General features: G+C 37.0%; 1 protein-coding gene across 10 annotated transcripts in view; it reads left to right on the forward strand.

Moving 5' to 3' along the window:
* Window positions 1-21,341, forward strand: part of LOC101887483 (peripheral plasma membrane protein CASK) — a 94,455-nt gene that overhangs the window by 20,533 nt on the left and 52,581 nt on the right. The window contains exon 1 of one of the 10 annotated variants that reach the window (XM_059125469.1): window positions 8,593-9,691. The exons of the other annotated variants lie outside the window; for them this stretch is intronic. Coding sequence (XP_058981452.1) covers window positions 9,569-9,691 — 123 coding nt within the window. The 5' untranslated portion in view covers window positions 8,593-9,568. Of the gene's footprint in view, window positions 1-8,592; window positions 9,692-21,341 lie in introns of those variants that run through there. 10 annotated transcript variants of the gene reach the window in all.

Consider the following 21,341-nt stretch of genomic DNA (forward strand, 5'->3'; position numbering starts at 1 on the left):
GACCAAAATATTTTATTCACACACACACACACACACACAGCTACACAGATGATTTGACACATATGAGTGTCACTTGTTTTGGCCGTCTGCTCCCGGCAAATTTGTGCCAAAGTGCTATCAACGGTGACACCAGTGGATAGCGTTTTCACCAATACTAAGGCTGGACCCCTACTAGGAATCTTAACGCGATGCGAATAAATATCGAAGGCCGTATAACAATTTAGACATTGCCATGAATTATCTTTACATCAATTAATTAATTAAGTATTGCCAAATTCTTGGTGCGTGGCTGCTTCTTTGCATTGAGAATGTGAAAGTGTGATGCATTGGACTTTTTCTTTGAGGGATATGTCGTATGCCACCGATTCTGTCATACATAGAGTGGACAGTTTTTCGCTCGTTTCAGATACAAACATGCAATAACGCTTTCAAGTGTTCCCGAAAGGCAACCTTTTGTTGCTGGTAAATGGTCCAATATTTGAATTGAATTAATTTTCCCTTATACTTTAGTCGCTGTTGTCCTTCTCAGACCACACCTCGGATGTTGTGCACGTCCGTGTACTTGTCCTCGTGTTTTTTTTCGTTGTCTTCTTCTCTACTGGCTGACTGGCTAGATGGTTGGCTGGCTGCCTATTCGAACAAATAAATGTTTGAGGATTTCAAGTGCTTTAGTTGAAAATGTTTTCTTTTAATTGATCCATGGGGATAACTTTACTCGTTACGACGATGATGGCAAGTAAGTAGTTGTCCTAACGACCAAAATAAAATACTTTCTGAGCCCCGGCATCAACTAAGAACCCAGGAGGAAAATGAAAGGACACATTTTTGTTCTACGAACGGTGATGATATTGCAGCAACATTCATTCAATTCTATTTGGAGACGCTGCCTCCCATCGACTGGACTGGACTGAACTCGACCCAACAAAAACTCCGTTTGAAGGTTGTGCCTTCTATTTGCGAATGGATTTCTTGTATTTGAATAACAAATATGTAAGGAACGGTGAATGTAAGCTAAACCTTCTACATTTCAGGACATCTTTAATTTCGGAACAAATATTGACGATGAATTTGACAATGTTACCAAATTGGAATAGACAATTCAGGAGGGTATTGAGAAATTCACAAACGAATATTGTCATTCGTGATGGAAACCAAATCGAAAATTGATCTTTTGAAACACTTGTTAATTGTCTTGGCCCAGGAGGATGTGACGCGTTTTTTAGGGTTAAACTGTTTTTGACAACCCAGCGAAATGTCCTATAGAATGATTCGGCATGATATCTTTTCAGCATTTCATCTATTCTTTTTCCAATACATTGACATCCGAAGTTCTAATTTTCTTTCGGATACTAGGAATGACATCTTCCCAAACTATTTGGCATGCTATCATTATCCTCAATCTTTTGGTATGACATCCTCACCAATGCGTTTCCAAGGCTTCTTTGTGGTATTGTTATGCCAACATTTAACTTGGAGACAATCAATTTTACAACTATTTCAGGGCTGCAAGCTGGTTCTGATTAGAACCGCTATTTCTGTAAATGAACCGAAACGTGAACCAAACTATTGTCTAAAAAATTATAAACTTTTTGAAGAAATCTCCACACCAGCCAATTGGTTGAATTTTGACACGAAGTTTGTGTGCCGAACTGGATTTTTATATAAGTACAAATAAGACTGCCTGAAAAACCTATTTAAAAAAAAAAAAAAAAAAAAACAATCATGGGTCAAAGGTAATACGAACCACTGAAACGGACCAACTCAAATCGACAAATAGTTTGTAGCCCTGTAAAATACTGTTTTTCGTTTTAGCCGAATGGGCAGCCGAAAACATATTTTAAAGATTGTGTGTTGTCAACGTACAAATGAATATAACACGTACATATGTTTTCGAGCTTGTCAGCTAATCTAAGTTTATATTTGAATTGTAATTTATCAATATTTTTTCTGACTTTATTGAACAATATGTCACAAAACTGAAATGCATTTATATTTATTGGATTCAATAACATTTGCACATTGTCTTCATATGAAAATACCAAATGGATAAAAATGCGATTTTGAACAAAAATTAATTTGTTTTTTTTTTTTTTTTTTTTTGGCTAAAAACCGAGATAAGCAGCAGCAGTCATGTTGCTTTTTTGATGCTTAGGCTAATTTCATTTAAGCTTCAGCCGCTCACTGCTTTTTTGGTTTTGCTGACGATTTCAATTAGCATTAGCTCTCTCGGCTAACTTTTTTGTAATGTGTTGCTATTTATTGGCGTAGCTCAGATGGGCTATATTTTTTGAAGTTTTTTAGCAGGCAAGGCTAATTTGGCATTAGCATTTTAAACCCTGCGGTAATGTAAATATCAACTCTCGAAGGGACTATCCGATTTGATCCAAACTTGATAAATCGTAATACTTTTGTCAAACTTAGATCGAGTTGTGCACACCAGACAGACAGACATTGCTAAATCGATTCCAAATGTCCTGAAACGGTTTTGTTCCAAAAAGACGTAGGGTCTAAAACCTTTGTTTCGACTAGGCACGTTTTGGCCGTATGAAATGGTATATACCCTCTCTAGCTATAGCATTTTCAGATTAAATGAAACCTTTTGCAATTCAAATTAAACTTTTTGCAGCGGAAATGAAACCTTTTGCAGTGGAATTGAAACCTTTTGCAGTGGAATTGAAACCTTTGCAACCGAAATGAAACCATTTGCAACCGAAATGAAACTTTTTGCAAATCAAATGAAACTTTTAGATTTTTAGAAGGAAAAATAACAAAACATTTTTATTTTTAGTAGTTTTTAAATTAAATCAATTAATTATAACTAATATATTGAAAAAGAGGATTTTTTATTGATTATAAATATCTACATTTATTTATATTATTTCTTAAATTTTCAATTATTGTAATAACAAATGGTTCTTTATTGATTTGATATAAAATGCTTCCATATTATTAAATTCCAAATGCTTAACGCTAAAAAGAGAAATTTAAACAAATGTTGGCCTTTATAGGTATGGCCAGGACTGAAATGTGAAATTAAGCTTTACCACAATTTTTTATAGTTATAGTATACTATTAATCTTACCTAATAAAGGATTCCCGCTTCGCAGCTTTATTGATTATGGATATAGAGCAGTCGTGATTTCAATAAACAGATAAGTGGAAATCATTAAATCAACTATGATCATGATTGTATATACTTTATGGGGTCTACACTTGTGGTTTATGGTAGCTTTAAGAAAAAATTTTATAAAAACATAGATTTTAATAATCAATATTTTCCAATTCCTCTTTAACTATATATTTGTTATAATTAGTTGATTTAATTTTAAACCTACTAAAAATAAAAATGTTTTGTTATTTTCCCTTCTAAAAATCTAAAAGTTTCATTTGATTTGCAAAAAGTTTCATTTCGGTTGCAAAAGGTTTCATTCCCGCTGCAAAAGGTTTCATTTCCACTGCAAAAGATTTCATTTGAATTGCAAAAGGTTTCATTTAATCTGAAAATGCTATATATGGCTGGCAGAGGGTATAATAAAAGTGACAAACATAATATAATGATGAACAAATTTGTAGTCATCCATCAACAGCGTCCCTTTACTATTTATGTAAGTCACGGATCGAAAGGAGGGGGGGAGGGGGGGGGGGGGGGTGTGAAAGTATATGTAGCTGGTTGCAATTAATGTACTTTTGATTTGAAAAAAAAGGGAATTGCTGAATACGAATGTCAGCTCTTTCAGAAAACATTCCTCTTGAATTTCAAACTCTCTCCTTTCTCTCATCTGGTCACTTCTCTCTCTTTCTCTATGTGTGTGTGCGCTGGATTGCAAGGACTTGCATGCGAACGACTACACTCAGATGCTGTGTATCTATTATTCGATTCTTGTCTCCACAAAACCAAAAGATTGGATGGGGAATGGACGGCGGTCGTGTTCATAGAGAAATTCTAGGCTCATTTCAGATTCATGCCGCAGCAAGTCAATGCAGTCGTGTGTGCTCCTTTGATTTTCTAGGCCCCTGCCGCTGCAACTGCATCGTTGCGTTAAGTGTGGCAAACGCCAGGCTCAACCAGCCCACCAGCAAACAGAGCCCACCCCACAGAGAGGCTGAGGAAATGCTGCTAGATTTTAATTTTTATATCACGCTCCATCTGCCAGCAACAACAAGTCAACCTACAACGTTTACACGGTTCGCACCGTCAGTTGCACTTGCCGCGGTATTATCCGCTTCGGGCTATCCACCGTACCGTTAGGAGCAGCCTTTGTTTTCATTCGAAACAGTGACAACGTCTGTTGTAGTCCCCAACTCGACATTTCTATGGAGGAAAACAAGTTGCTCGCCCCCTACACATTGTCCATTGGGTTTGTCGTTGGACTTCGGTCGAATACGTTGTGTGTGCAATCGACAGAATACTTGTAAGGATGGCATGCATTCTCCTTGGCCCGAGAACGTGGTGCTTTGTTTTTATGTGTGCGCGCGAAAGCCCTTTGAATTGTAAATATCGTGAATTTTTGACAAGCGGATAAGTAGCGTGAAATAAAAACAAAAAACCAAACGGTATCCCGCCACAGTTTTCTATGGGAAAACTCGCGCGTTCCGATTATTTATGTTGTCGTGCTTAGAAGTGATTTTAGCCAAGGGCCAAGCTTAACATGAAGTACGAGTGTTAGAACGTCAATAGCAGCAAAAAACTTCATAGTTCCAATATAGTTTTCCAACACAAGGACCTACCGAAAGCTTCTGGAGGCAAAAAGTGAATCGGCAGGGTTAATAAATTCGAAGTCGTTTGTTTGCTTTGAAACTTCGTTCGTTATCGTTTTCTCTTCACATGCAAATACTTTTACAATTAGTTTTGCGTGTCGCCAAACTAGAAACACCTTCCTTTAATTCGAACTCTTTTTACACGTGACTCGAGTATTATCCGAAATATATATAGAGGTCTCGTTGATACATTTGTCAGAAAAAATGGATATACCACCTAGTCAGTAGCTTGGAGATATTGGGATGTGCAAACCTGATGATGAACCACAATATTTTAGACCCTTTGTTGGGCATTTGACCTAAATTTGATGTAAATATTATATAATCTTTGTCGTGAGCTTCGTACGCTTTATAAGTGAGGGATATTACGAAGAGTGTACCCCATCTTCACACTAGCCCAATATTTTTGTCAGTGCTAGGTCAGGTGCGAAAATAGACAATATCGGAAAAGTACCTCCCCCAAACAGCGTCAATTTTTAGAATATTTATAACACATAACAAATGTGAAATAAGAGTCTGATTGTCTTCAAATTTCTCACATACCAATATTTTTGTTGAAACAAGATCTGCTGTGAAGATGGAATGTATCGGTCCACACCTTCTGTCACCTACCCCACAAGGGGTCAGAATTTGGAATAGCCCCGAAGTTCGTAGAACGCGAAGTTATCTTCCGATACCAGTCAAATTTGGATTATCTCAGTATTTCTATTAACAAATGATCTGGTGTAAAGATGGAATATATCGGCCCACTCCTTGAAACGCCTCATTCTCCTCATTCTCATCAAATTTCACACATCTCAATATTTCTACCAAGACAAGATCTGTTGTGAATATGGTAGATATCGGACCACTCCATCAAGTATCTCCCCTCAAAGGGGCTAGCATTTTAAACAACAAAACGCTCATACAAATCGGACCACCTCCTCTAGTACCTCCTCCACAAACTTTTAATATTTCTATTTTTTATATTTTTCTCAACCAGATTTTTTATCAGTATTCGAAGTAAAGAATACATAGGTCCACTATATATGGAACCTCACGCATATTTCAGCATTTTACAAAAATTATCGCATATTCCAAATCATACGCGATTTGTGTCACAGCCGCTCCTTTTCATTGACTTTTGAATTATTTGTGAGAAGCCCATGTTTATTCGTTCATTCTTAATAAAAGACCTGTTGTGAAAATATCAGCGCCATGTTACTGAATGAATGAACTTTCGGAAAGTGTTATTTTCCAATCGCAAATGTTTCGGCTTATTCCTAATGCAGACTTTTGACAGTACTGTACACACCCACCAACAACGCTGCCAATGCCGATAGTGGCAATTACAACTTCGGCCTTAACTTGAGATGCTGCTGCTACACACGCACACCGACATGAACTCTTTTTGTCGTCCGTCCTTCTAAGATAGAAGGTTGGACGGATGGATGGATGAATGAATGTGCATGTGCCTGCATGCTGTTGAAATCTGTATAACAACTCGTGCGGTGACCTAAATTCGAGGCCCGAGTAGAGTCAATTATAAAACGAGAAGAAGAAAATATCTCCGATACGAGAAGAAAATATCTCTGATGTTTATTCGCTTGGACAGTGGTTTATCCTCGTTGGCTTCGGTGCCAGCACGTGAGTTTGTATGGAACTGGTGTGCCGAAAAATGTCACATTCGAAAACTGGCGGCAAACAATCTTAAACCCTTTCATAGGGACTCAAACGATAATTCTCGCAAAAACAAAAACCAACTCGTCTTTCCACAATGGTGGAAGATGTCGTACCTTAAACCATCAATCGTTGACAGAATGTGGTAAAACACAAAGACACGGTGACATTTTGCAAAATGTAGAACAAAGTGTTATACAATTAGTTGGCGTGTTAGTTTATCTGACCCCCAACAGTGCTTTGGCCTCATTATCCGCCTATACGCTTTGTTCGTTGTACATGTACGTATCCATCTTTATTTGAGACATTACAGTGTCCCAAAAAGGACAATTCATGCATTGAAATACATATCCTTCAATTTTTGTCCCCTTGAAACCAAACAACTAGAACGAAAAATTGCGGATATTCGTTAAGGATTAGATTTGGACCCGCACAGTGGTTGCGTCCATCCACGAAAATAAAAGAAATCCGTGCCTTCGTTGTAAAAGGCTCCGAATTATTTAAAACTCAGCGACTTTTTGCAATTATTCTCGGTGCCAATGGAGACAACCACTTTCGAACATAACTTTTTTTCGAAAAGACATTTTCCACTGAGAACCGAGGCAGGGAGAATTCGGTGAGATATATCGTATCGGGCAACGATACGCTAGCTAAGTTTGCGGCAAAAATAAAGTAGTCGCTTAGATCTACCCATAGAAAATATGTTCTAAATCTTTATTTCACCTTTAAAATGAATATGTTGCGTAAAGGTAAACTATTTCCATATTCGGCGTAGTTCGACAATATTCATATAAACACATGTGTTTAACTTGTGTGGTGAAAAACGCCGACCGACTATGTCGAATTTTAGAGTACGCTGTAAAATAATTATTTGTTCCGCTCCAGATATTCTTGTTCTTGTTTTCGATATCATGAAGACAAAAAGGTTCTAGAACATTTCATATATTCTCATGTAACAATAATCCCGCCCCTGGCCAATTTGAGATCGATTTAATCGCATGAGTAGGATTTCTGTATAGTTGGTCATATTTTCTTCAAATTTATTACCGAAAATTAATGCGCAAAATAATCACTTTTAGATCATTTGGATCAAAAAACAGCTCGGTTTTGATACAGGCGCCAGCTGAAATGCCGGCTATGGCAGCTTTTCAAAAATGCATTATCATTTGTATGGAATACCCATCACATTTGCCGGAAATCCAATGGCTGAGGGTCCTTTAATTTGCCCTTGGATTGGGCACGATAATTAGATTTTCTTGGTGAGCAATTAAGAAAGTGGAATAACAACAAACTGGTCAATAAAATAGGAAATCAAACATTTTCATGTCAATCGCCTCCGCACACCACATTCAATGGTGCCTAAGCGGAATTTCTTGCAAATGTAGACTTGCATGGCATAGTTGATATCCTTTGGCCTTCATTGTACCAATTTGTTATTTTCCGTTTTTGGGGTGTGCGTGAGTGTGTGCATCCACATGTACGAGATACATCCAATGTGGCATTAATAAAAACCCATTCCGACTGAATATCGCCAAAGCGAATATTTGTCTCTGCGCTCTCTCTGCTGGCACAATTATACACATTCCCAGATATAGCGCTTACATATGTTAATTAAATGTTTATAACTTTTACACGAGTTGGGAACTGTAGTGTACATTCAATTTTGTTCAATTTCCGATTATTCAGAACTAAAAAGGTTAAAATAGGAAATTATTATTTTGTATAATTTAGTTTTATTAGTTAATAATTGGCAGGATTATATTCCGAGTCATGATGTCATGGATTTGTTCACTTGGTTATTTCCGGTATTCTATGTATCTACTCATGAATAATGTGATTTTTCTATTATCCATAAGAGCAACACCGATTTCGATCATTTTACCGGTTTTAGCGGTATTTTGTAACAGCTTCGCATGTGATTTAGTTTTTCGACTTCATACAAACAATGCAAACGGTTGTTTTTTATTTTTATTAAACCCCGATATCAAGTTTGAGGGATTTTTAGAGAAAGTGTTTGAAAATAATGTTTAACTGATATTACATATTGATTGCAAATATTAAATTATTTTGAAACAAACAAAACTCAAAAAATTGGGGCCAGGGACATGGACCTTCGTTAAGCAGTGCTTTAGAAATTAGTATTTGTCTAGAAGTTATTCCTATAAAGCATATGCGAACTAAATACTAGAAAAAAACCAAGTTCCACTTCTGGACCTTTAAGCCAGTCACACACTTTGACATGTTGTTGGTTCGCTAAGCTCCTTAATGTTTTGATCAGTATCATCGGTGTCCAATATTGTCATCACCGTTCGAGCCTCACTCACTGTTTCGGGAGGTTATTTACAATTATTTATATTGCTAGCGATTAATTCGCCAACGTCGGAGGCGTTTTAATCATTTTTAGCCACGGTGCTGCGTTGGTTCTGATGTTTGCCCGCCCAAAACTGAAAAGCAACCTAACATTGTGAGAAAATCACGGATTAAGATGCAATAACTAGGTGACGCGTAAATAAATACCTGCAAATAAGTATAAAATATATGCCGCAATATATCCGACCCCATCGGTATGTGGGGGATATCATTCGTACGTTATCCTCGTACAAGCAGAAATATATAAAACTACATACACACAGAACGGATACAAAATAAATAAACGACAAATAAAAAAAAAACGAAAAAATAAATAAATAAAAAACAAAAACCCCTTTTGGGAGACTGCTGAACGAAACCTCTAAAACCTGTATTCACACACACACACACACACACACACACACACCCGCAACCACTTTCACCCTCACACGTGCAAGCGAAGAACATCACTCCAAAATACGTCGACAGACACTACATTATCGCCAAAGTGAACAAAAGCCGTGGCAGTTTCCGATTTTTTTCTGCTGCCATTGTTGACAATTGTCGCAGGCGATGATGGCATCAAAAAAGGATATTAAAAAATAATAATAAAAAAAAACGTTGTCGCTGTGTTTCACTTGACATTTTGGGTGAGTGTGTCTGTCTGGTCTGGTGACTTGTTCGTTGCTTTGTGCTATTTACGCCTGCCACAGCACGCGCCGACGCCGACGCCGGCAGTACTGGAACCGCTTCATCAGCGTAGCCAACGTTGTGCATGCCTCTGCCAAGCTCGTCAAAGTGAATGGATGACGACGAAGATTGCGATTCATCATTAGAGACGTTTTGCATTCAATGGATTGGCTTGGAGACGGCAGAGAAATTGCCGCCGTACATCATCCGATACTATCAGAATTTGCATGTGAAGGTAAGCCAAGCTAAGCCATATTAAAATACTCATGCGACACTTTTGTCCATCCACTCGAATCACATTCATATCCATCATTCTCCTGCCACGGAGTGTATTTGCACTGACATAACATACATACATATGTCTGTACATCATTTGTTTGTGAGGGGTGGGGTACGCTTATAAAAATTAATTCGACACATTGCTATTGTGTTGATCGTGGCCTTGCATTGATAAAGTGTACCACATTTCAGCTTCGGACAACCACAGTGGTTCCAATCCCCAACTCCATCCTTGCAAACGGAGGAATTCGTGGATTGTCTTTGTTGATGAAATAACAATTTAGCAGCGGAATTTGTTAATATCCTTCAGCACCGGCATTTGTACGGAGACATATTGTTCCCATTCCCAGCTAGGAATTGAATTTCGCATGAATTTCAATCATAAAATTTTTGAAATTTGGTACATGTTTAAGTAAAGCGGACTCATTTTGGAAGAGTGAACGTTTACTTTTACAATTATTGCTCTGTTCCAGAACCTGCAAGAATTTACTAGTTTTGCAAAGTTTTTCGATATTATAAAGGGAAAATCGGTTATCATAGAACAAAATGCTACATTCTAGCATTTACCACTTGGATAATGCAGTTAAACTTATCAAGTGAACGAGGCCGTTATATGGGGGTCATACCAAAACGGGAACCTTTATAGACAATTTTCTAATCCAAGGATTGTCATCTATCAAATCTTCTAAAATACCAAATTTGAAACAATTTCGTGGGTAAATGTGACTAGGGTTATCAAAATACCGAATATCGGTGGGTATTGTTATGTGTGCGGTATAGGAAAACGTGGAACTAAAAATTCAATGTTCTGCCACCGGAGCTATAGCCCATTATAACCTATAAAGACTAATTTTAAGACAAATCCGTGAAAAAATGTGGCAAAACTCATCAAAATACGGAATTTAGGGAGGTACAGTTATATGGGGGATATACCAAAAAGTGGACATATGCAATGTTTCGCCATACGAGCTAGAACCCATAATAACCCACAAATACCAATTTTTAGACGAATCCGCGAAAAATTTGGCAAAAATTTTCAAAATACCGAATATCGGAAGGTACCGTTATATGGAGTCTATACCAAAACTTGGACAATTTTTCGCCAGCGGAGCTAGAACCCATTATGACCTACAAAAACTAATTTTTAAAGAAATCCGTGAAAATGTATGTCAAAACTCATTAAAATACCGAATATAGGTACCGAAGGTACCGTTTTCAGACAAATTCGTGAAAACATGCAGCAAAAATCATCAAAATACCGAATATTGAGATGTACCGTTATATGGGGACTGTATGTAAGAGTGAGATAGAGATATATTTATAAAAATTTGGCAATTGTTTTTACAAAATTTTCAGGCTTAATCCCTTTATTGTTGTTTTTATAAAAACAACGTTTGTTTATTAGTGGAGAACGATGGTAACGGCGTCTGAATATATTTTAATTGCAATGACATTTTAATTTCGCATTACGCCATTGTCCTTGGCATTGGGCGCTACTCCTCCATGACATAGCCGTCCACTCCTTGTAATCTCTCTAGGCCTGTGTGCATGCATTGATACATGACATTGCTTTGCACCATACCCTTGACCTACGCCAGTCAAAGGCCTTGGCTAGTGATACGTAGCACATATGCAACACTTACTAATTTGCTCGGTGGGGTGTGTCCCATCCTTACACACCCACGCACACACACAGATTTATACGGTTGGGAACACTACCATACATTGTAATGAAGATGAACGTCGGCAGCAGTGGTAATATCATCCGAGCGAAACTTGGCAGGCGAATTGAAAAATATAAATCACAGAAGACTACCCGGGGCAATAAAAGCCCAGGTTCCCAACTAACTGGGGTTGTAGGCGGATTTGACATAATCAAGTATTAGTTTGAACACTTTATTGAGTCCACGCTGATGTTTTCCAATTTAATTGGTTGGGCTCCGTGACGCCTCGCTGCCTTTTCCCTATGGGGTTGGCGGTCGGAGCAACAGCCAGACAAATGGTTTTGTTCGGGTTTTCGATCGGAGTGTTTGCCGTTTTCATGCTAATATATCTACGTTTAAATAAAGTATATATGTATTTGTGTATGTGTGCATGTAGCAGTGTTCGTGATATAACTAGTCCATGTTGGTCTCTTTTTATCCCATCGCAATGCTTACGGTGCGATCTAATCATTTAATATGTGGAGGCTTAGACATTGTGGCATAAATCAAAACGAAGGCAGCAGAAGAAGAATAAAAACTTTCTACAATCGGTCATCCCATGATGCGTTACTGAGAATAAATATTCCATGGACGACCAATGGCAGTGGAAATACAAATATTTATTTTCTGATTACCACATTTCAAATGCGAAGATGTAAAAACAAGAAATGCGGGGAAGAACTTCCACCGTGGGGTAAAGAAAGCTTTTAAAAAATGAAGCATCGGAATTCAATATTTCAACGAGTTCCATTAAAAAGTGCAAATGTCAGTGTACACCGCATAAAATATAAAATATTTACAACAAACCTTTCATCGGAGTTCTAGTTATGCCCTCTACCTGACATTTGACGTGAGTGAATAATCCCTTGTGGGACAAGACAGTGCAGAACAGCCAAAATTAATGCTGGTAATTTTGTATCGCAAATAATTCTACTTCAACATTCTCGATATCAACCAATTCCTTTCCTTCCTTTGTGCATTACAAGAACCAGGCCCCGCTCTGGCAGAAATGTCGTTGCAATGACAGTTTGTCATCGTTTGTTGTCACATCGACTCTGTTCTTTGTCAGGTGGTTGTTCTCAATTTTCTTCGTTTCGTCAGCCAGGCCATCCGTTACCCCCCTCCACAACAGCTTTCATTGAAATAATCTTTGAAATTGGCCTCTTTGGCTAATGGAGACATGCAATTAGCATTCAGGTTTCTGTCTTTTGTCCTTCGGTTATTGAATATTACAATTCCCGCTGTTTGATGCTGTGCCGTTAAATATCAACGTTAACTAACACACATGCAAATGCACACAATTTCACTTGTGTTCAAACAAATAGTAAGAGTTTGGTACATTTGGTACCTATACGAGTTCATTTTCGTTGTCCGTACAATTATCGGTACGATTTGTTTTTTTTTTTTTTGTACTATTGCCAGGACAACTTGACTTTGTGAGTTACAAAAAGTGTGCGTGTGAAATATGTATCTGCACCATCTTGTTACCACGAATTGATAAATACGACCATCTTCACATTTTCTAAATCGAATACTTTTGAGGTGTCATTCGTAAGTTTTCGTACCAAAAAAGGCTAAATGCCTAGATTTTTCATGATTCTCCTCTTTGTATCAATTTATGCTACCAACATTTACATAGTCTATTATTGTTACAAATTCACAACATTTAGTTCAGTTATTTTGGATGTGGTACCATTTATAACATTTTCCTCTTTTAACGGCTAGCCTTATGACATACCTTTACATAAACACTGATCGCTGTACCAACTTTTTCAATTCGAGTACTATGTATTTGTTCTCCCAAGAACCAGCAACATTTAAAGGGTAGGTACCGAAAAGGCAAATTGGGACAACAATAAAAAAAAAATCTCAACACAACTACAAGTTTGGTATGGGGAAAGCTGGATACCCGGCTGGATACCCAGATCCTTTTCGAGGAATGTGTCCGGTTGGATGAACCACTCACATGTGGCACACACTCGTTTCCATCGTCGAAATGAATTCAAAGAAATAGTCGGTCCCACCTGAAAATATTCACACTTGGGTGCTCGGACTATTTTGTTTGATTTTGATGACACATTGCCACCGCATCGCCCACTGCCGCTCGTATTTGTTTTGCGCCGGACTTTTTCTCATCAGCAATCACTTGCTGATGAGCGACTCGAGCACAATGTGGGTCTTGTTTGTTTTAATTCATCTTTTGATTCAGAAATAGGCACAGGCGGGTGTCCGCCTGACTGCCGTTATGGTTACATCGGTCACGTCGTCAATCTTTTAGTTGCTGGGCACACATAAGCTCTTTCATAACTGGTACTTTCGTCTGTCCGTTCCCTCCTTGACTGGCACTCAGACAGATTCACTCAGATGCAGTTATCCTTTTTGGCCACGGCGATAAGCACATGCACTTCGTTCGGTCGCTTATACATGCTTGATGTATGGAAGGGGAAAGGCAAGGGATCTTCCACACTCGTTTGAATCTGAAACACGAACACACAACCGCATACACGCTTTGAAATGTGAACACCAACATGTTTACATTTGGTTGGTAATTAGGTTGTGGGCTCTACCTTTTTGGCAATGAATCCACATCCTCAGTAACCGTTTTGGGTGGGTATAGGAGAAAACGAGGACAGAGGCCCAAGAGTAAATAACATTTCGGCTATTTAAATATTTTATTGGGTTCGTCTAAACAGTGCCTTGCATTGAAGTTGTAATCATTGGAAATCTGCTTTTCGAGGAGATTCTGAAACCAAGGAAATGAAACAAGAAATTAGGGTATCGAATCACGTTTTCAGATAAAAGAAACCTTAACTATTTCTATCCGAATGATGACCGATAAACATTCGATGTTCTGATATAACATCTATTTGTAAGGTTTTTAAGAAACTGTGCTTATTTCGCTTTGAAGTTGTCCTGATAAATTAAACGCATCCTGTCTACTTTGTAACCCATCTGGACGTTGAGAAGGCTGCTGCTATGTGACCATATATATGTATGTATGTATGCACACTGCAACAAATGTCATTTAAATATTCATCCTGCAGATTAGGGATGTCGACGCTTAACTGTTTGATGTCGTAAGTTTTCTGCCATTCCCGTGTTCCTTGTGGGCAAGATTTGATTCGAGAAATAGGTCCACAAACATTTCTGTCATGTTTCCGAAGGTCACGAAATTATTAAAAATCTCCGTCGACATCCCTAGCAATGGTGCACTAAATGCTTTGCTGTTTTTGTGGCCGCTGGCCCACCTGCCGACCCGGGCCACAATTCAGGTTAATCCAACCACAAACCAAGTAAATGCAACCGACGATGAGCAAAGATAAAAACGCAAAATTTCCCGTTTCTTGGCTTGAAAGATGGACACACAGCAAGAAAAAGATACAAGGTGTACAATGTCTCAACTCATGGTAAATGCAAGTCCAATCAGTTTGGTGTGGTCCCACATGTATCCTGACCTTTTGATTTTTTGTAATTCCCCATTTTTATTTATACCCTCAGGCATATGGCTATATATCTTATGATACGGCAAAAACGTGCCTAATCGAAATAACGGTTTCAGACCCTAGATCCCTTTGGACCAAATCCGATTCAGGGCATTTGGAGTCGATCTAGCGATGTCCGTCCTTCCGTCCGTCCGTAATATTATTATTAATAATATTGTCATAGTATATAGATTGAGTTCGAAGATGGACACCTTCTGGTACCTCCCCACAAAAGGAATAGAAAGGATTATCCGATTTTGCTGCAACTTTGGAAATGCGTCAGTGCTAGGTCAGGAGCGAAAATGGACAATGTCGATCCACTCCATTATAACTCTTAGAAGATGTGATGTGAGAGTCCGATTGTCTTAATATTACACACATCACAATATTTTTATCAACCCAAGTTTGTTCTGGACACATACCAATACATCTATCTACACAAGATGTGTTGTAAAGATGGACAATATCGGACTTCTCCCTTCAGGTCCTCCCCCACAACAATATTCAAAATATTAAATAATTATAACTCTCATAAAACACGAACTTTTCGAAACATTATGAAATACCTAATTTTAAGTGAAGCAAGTAGTCGATATCGTTTATGTCAGATACGGAATGGGAAATATTGGCCCACTCCTTCGGAAGGGTCAACAGTTTGAATAATCTTAACGCAAGTCAAAATATATTTATATAACCGCACATTGGCTGAGGGTATTTTGGAAATAATCTAAATATCTTGAGCCCCATAAATGAAAGTCAAACCCCAAATAATATATTTTTGGTAACTGTTGTCACTGTGGTTGGAATCTCAACCGCCAACTTTTAAACCAGCATTTTCGGTCGACATTGTTTTTTTTTATTGCTGTTTTCTAGTTTTTCATAAACATTGACTCCTATTCAATTTAGGTCCACGTTATATAGTTTTAAATTGGCCTACCATATCCGATACCATTAAGGTCCAATCATTTGCAATTTATTCGCCGTCCCTATTACTATTGAAACTCCAATTCGGATTTTTGTGATGTTTGGCAACGCTTGAGGCTATAGATCCCGTAACATGTATGAGGCTCACAAAAGATATGGAAAAACACATTTGACGATATAAAACAACAGTGCAGCTCAACTTTGTAACATTGGACGGTATTACGTAGGTATTTTTGCCCGAAGTGGATGACAGCACTGAATAAGAATAGATGCCAAGCCGAATCTAGTCCAAAACTTTTAATTTTAAGATACAAAAGTACTCGAAAAACGTCCAGCATTTTCTATGTCGGTCTCCACAGTAAATTTGGGTATGCTTTTTCTAAAATCAGAATGGAAGCTAATAGTTTCTCCAGATTTGAAACATTTAAAAGTCCTAGCCATATTTATCTTATGATTTAACCATTGTTTGACATTCACAGTTCTTCACAAACAAAACAAACCTCCTTATAAATCGTTATAGACCACCCTATATGGGCTCCCCCGATTTCAAGTATTTGGGAGGTTTAAGCCACATGTGACGAGAGAATTAACAATTATTTAAAACTTTGTGTTCTTTGTGGCCCGAGTTATTTAGCACACAGATAGACATTTTTGCCGTACTAAATCAGGGTAAGAGCTTCAAAATAACTTCAATTAATTTTCCATTCTATTATTCTGTCGAATCATGAAAAACTTCCATTAAAAAATAATGGGCCACGGTAACTACTTACACTGCTTCGCATTCTTTGGCCATTAGAAGGCGACAAGTGAGTTGAAAAACAAATGTATTATTTTATCAATTTGACCATAATTAACTTTTTTATTTCGTCCATTGAATTGCAATATTCTGATGTGTACATAACAATGTACACTGTACCCACACACAGTGCCATCGCTAAGATCATTAAGGGTCCAACATCTGCGAACTACAATTCATTTTATTTTATTATGGGTGTTTCACCTGGAATTATGGCACAGTGTTTTCTATTGCAGAAGCGATGCACACTCATCAAAAGCATTCTACGTTTATACCGCTCATGAAATAAAATTTAAATATAAAAAATACTCAGTTTGTCAAGTATTTCGAAGAGTATGAGTAAATCAAAAATAAATGACCACACATTTATTGTTTACGCATGTCTCCCTGACACTTAAGAATCCATAATGAAATTGAATGCAATCTTTCGTTGATGTCCAGTAACTTTTTATAACAAAACGGTTACGAGTTTCTGAAAAGCAATAGATACGCACATTCAATGCGAATACGAAGAAAACCAATCTATACCACTGGTAGATTTCTAAACACCTTCAATTAACATCAGTTATTTTATTATCGGCAGAAAGTGTAATCAGAAGGTAACAATGGCAACAGATCTACTAGCAAATGCCCGCGACTTCGTGTGCGGAAAAAGGAATTTACATCGAGTGAATTTATGTGTCATTTTTTACCCCACGTAGAATGTTAATAAAACTAAAATAGCATTACTCCTAAATTTCAAGTTAAAAAGTGTATTACTTATTATTTCAATAGACATCGAAAATAGTTACGTATGTACAAAATCGTGCTTTTCTGGTTAACAATTTTCTAAAAAATGGTACAGTTTGCTTTGTATTTTATTTGTATTAATTATTGTATTATTCTTAATACTGAAATGCACCATTTTAACTCTTTTCTACTCTATATACCAAGTTTAGTACATTTCGTACACGTTATCGTACGCATTTGCAAGTCGACCTCTTTATCTAAAAGTTGCACACTTTCGTTGATCATAATGCCAGAATTTATGAGTTCAGCTCTATTTCTATGCTCCATGCGGAATCTAGTACTTTACATAAACTCTAAACCAGCTTTGAACAGCCTTGGTTTGGCAGGCCGGCAGAGTCTATTACCACTACAAATGCGTATATTGTGAGCAAGGCTGCTCTACATCGGGTATTTCCACAAATTGTCATATTAAGAATTCACGTTGAGTCCTTCTTTTACTCTCTGCGCGGTATGTGCTGTACTCAGTTCTCAGCTAAAGAGAGACGTGCCATTATTACAATCGGACTAGACCGTATGTATAATACTTTTCGAAACAAATTTCCTGATCATATGTTTTTCTGGCTGCCCCAGGTCTCAGTTAAAAAGCAGGTAAATAAAAAACATGCTTTGAAAACATTTAGTCGACAAACTGTATGTTTCACCGACGATGTCATCAAATGTTAAATGTAGGGGTCAAATGGAGGTTACACTGTTGTCATTCTAAGTATGCAACGGTTGGTGTAGCGACGATACTACTCAGCGAGGAAATGCAAAATCTAATAAAATTTTTAGCAAATTATGCGTTTTGCTTTGCATTGGGTCGTATTATCAACATTCCCAACAAGCATACGCAAGATGTTCGTAGCGTCGCACCAAATTATGCACTTTTGTAAATTGCACATGAGCGTTCTTTGACTTTGTTTTTCCCGAAAATGATAATAATTTAATCAATACCAGGATGCTTTTTGTAGAATATTTTGAATCCGACTCAAAGTACGCATATCATCCATATTCTCAGGAATCCATTTGAAACGGGAGACCGTTACGCCAAAGATAAATCGTTGTTTTCTATTCGTCAAAATATGTATGTTATCGCACAACAACCGCGATACTCATACGACTGTAATGCATGTCGGTTTATCGTATTTTGTTCAGGTTGCACCAAGCTAATAGACTACACTTTGCACAGTTAATTTGTTTCCGCAAAGCCAAAATATGCACTCTATGGCAATGAGATTCGATACAAGATATGGGATGTCGGATGTAAACATATGGAGGGCTCACTGCTATACCGAACCAAGTCATGAAAAATAAAAAATGCCGAAACTAGTGCCAATGTCCCCGCATGTGGCAACTCTGTTTACTCTGTAAAGCACAATGTAAAAAATTGTTTCGTTCCAAAGATAACGTTAAAAAACCTAAGTCCACGACTGTCATTTTCGTTTTTATTCAAAGCAAAAATGAACCAAGTCAGTGTGTTTCACTTTGAATCAGCGTATATATAGATTTTAGCAATGATTCAATGTCGATTTAGTGATGTCCATTCGTCTGTCTGTCCATCTGTGGAAATCACTCTAGCTTCCGAGGCGTTTGTAGTAGGTTGATAAAATTTACTCAGATGACTGTTTGGTCTACAGGGCTTTTGGTATTGGAAATGATCGGTATTTTGATGACTTTAATGACATTATTCACCAATTTTTTTCATATTTCGTATTCGGTATTATGATGTTTTTGCGATATTATTTACCGGATTTTTTCAAGTTTCCTATTTGAATATTGTAATGGACTATGACAAAACTTGGCTGTGCAGGTCCACATTTTCGTATATACCTCCACATTACGATAACTCTCTATATTCGGTATTTTTATGATTTTTAAAAGTATTTTTTAATATCCAAATCCTTTCCAAATGGTAGAGGGTATTCAAAGCTCAGCCCGACCGAACTTACTGCTTTTTTATTTGATATACTTTTTCCTAATACACATTAAATATTAGTATGGGCACAATTACAAGAAAATCGTACATTATTCCATATTCATCTCATGTTTCTGGTTGAGAGAAATATTGAGATATAGCAAGTTGTAAAGAATCATCGACTTGTTTCGCAAGTTATGACAGATAAAGGCATTGAAAATTGTGACCCCTTGTGGGTGATGTACCGGAAGGGGTTCGCAGATATATTCCATCTTCACAACAAATATTGTGTTAGCGAAAATGTTTGTATGTGTGAAATCTAAAGGGAGTTGGATGATTATTTCGTTTTCTTTCAGTTTTGTTTTTCAAAATCATGAACCCTGTGTGGGAAGGTACCAGAAGAAATGGTCCGATCTCTACCATCTTTATAACAGATCTTGTGTTGAAGGAAATTTTGAAATGTACCCAATCTGAATGAAATCGAATAATATCGCGTCTTATGAGCTTCATGGATATTCAAAATGTTGACCTTTTGTGGGGATGATACCAGAGGTAGTGGAGCGATATATTCCATATTCACAGCAGAGCGTGGGTTAATAAAAATATTCTGATCTGTGTAATTTGAACACAATCGGAAAATTTCATCACATTTTATAAGAGTTATAATTATTTAAAATTTTTACCCTTTGTGGGGGAGGTACTTGTTGGAATGGACCACTGGAGCACTGACCGAATAAGGATAACTTTCGAATATGTGATGAACTTAACATGAAAATAAAATTCGATGAAGACGAAAATACAAATTTAATTTGGCAAAAGGAACTTCACTTAAAAGCAGCACAGCTAGCTCGAGACTCACTGAATACAGAAGTGCCATCTGATGAGCACTATTTCTGTACTTTTGACATTCAAAAAGCATTGCCTTTTCCAAAGCTATCAACATCAGTTGCTTATTACAAGCGGAACATCAACTATATTTAGTCATAAAATGAACAATTTATTTATTTTTTTGACTTGGTTCGCTTTAGCTGTAAAACCTTCAAATTTTATTCAGAGTAATAACGAACCAAAGCTGGTTTTTTGTTTTTGAATATTTTTTTAGTAATATATTTAAATTATTTTTCTTTTAACTTTATATCATTAGTTAATTTTGAATATAGACTTTTACATTTTCTTTTGGTAGACTAAAATATTGCTTCCAGAAATTAATTGCAGTACATTTACTTTACCTCTAAATATCTTGGAATTATGTTTTTATGACTTAGTTCGGTATAGCTGTGAGCCCTTCATATTTACCAAGTGTTGTCGAAATCCGTTCAGATTTCGACACAGCTCCGATACATGATTTGCTCTAATTTGATGTAAACGATACAACGACCAACGATATTTGCTTTTTGAATTGTACGAACGTGTTGGACTATAGCACCCACATATTAGTTTTATCCGATTTTAGATCCAACCGCTCCAAAGCGGTAATATGCATTCGATAGCGATCAGTGTTGGTATGATTTACTTCAGGCAAATTCCCAATCGAAACACTCATAAAAAAGATAAATGCTTGCGTTTGTATTTTCTCAGACTACATTCGGAATTCACGAATTGCAGATAACAGCTGAAACACACCTCTTCCAAATACCCAAAGTAATGTGCAAAATTATAAAGTCGTCATCGCTTCAATGTCAAAATTGGTGTTTTTTTTATAAAATAATAATCTGAGGGTTATACGAAATGTACGGCAATTTAGAATAGAAGCTCAATAATGAAGGATTTTTTAACTAATTTTAGTTCCAAAAAAAATATTAGAAAATCGATGTAAAAGGTTCTTCCTTTGAATGTGTCCTTGAGTCTGGTATGGCCTCAACACATTATTCGTATGTAATTTGAATGATTTGATTTTTAATTCGAGAATTTTATTTGTAATTCGGTTAATTCCTTTTAATTTCTATTTTTTTTTTCCTTTTTTACTTTAAATTGTTTCATTTGATATTCGACTTCTTCCATCTCTAATATGAATCATT

The sequence above is a fragment of the Musca domestica genome, unplaced genomic scaffold (assembly GCF_030504385.1).
Source record: "Musca domestica strain aabys unplaced genomic scaffold, Musca_domestica.polishedcontigs.V.1.1 33, whole genome shotgun sequence".
NCBI classification, from domain to species: domain Eukaryota; kingdom Metazoa; phylum Arthropoda; class Insecta; order Diptera; family Muscidae; genus Musca; species Musca domestica.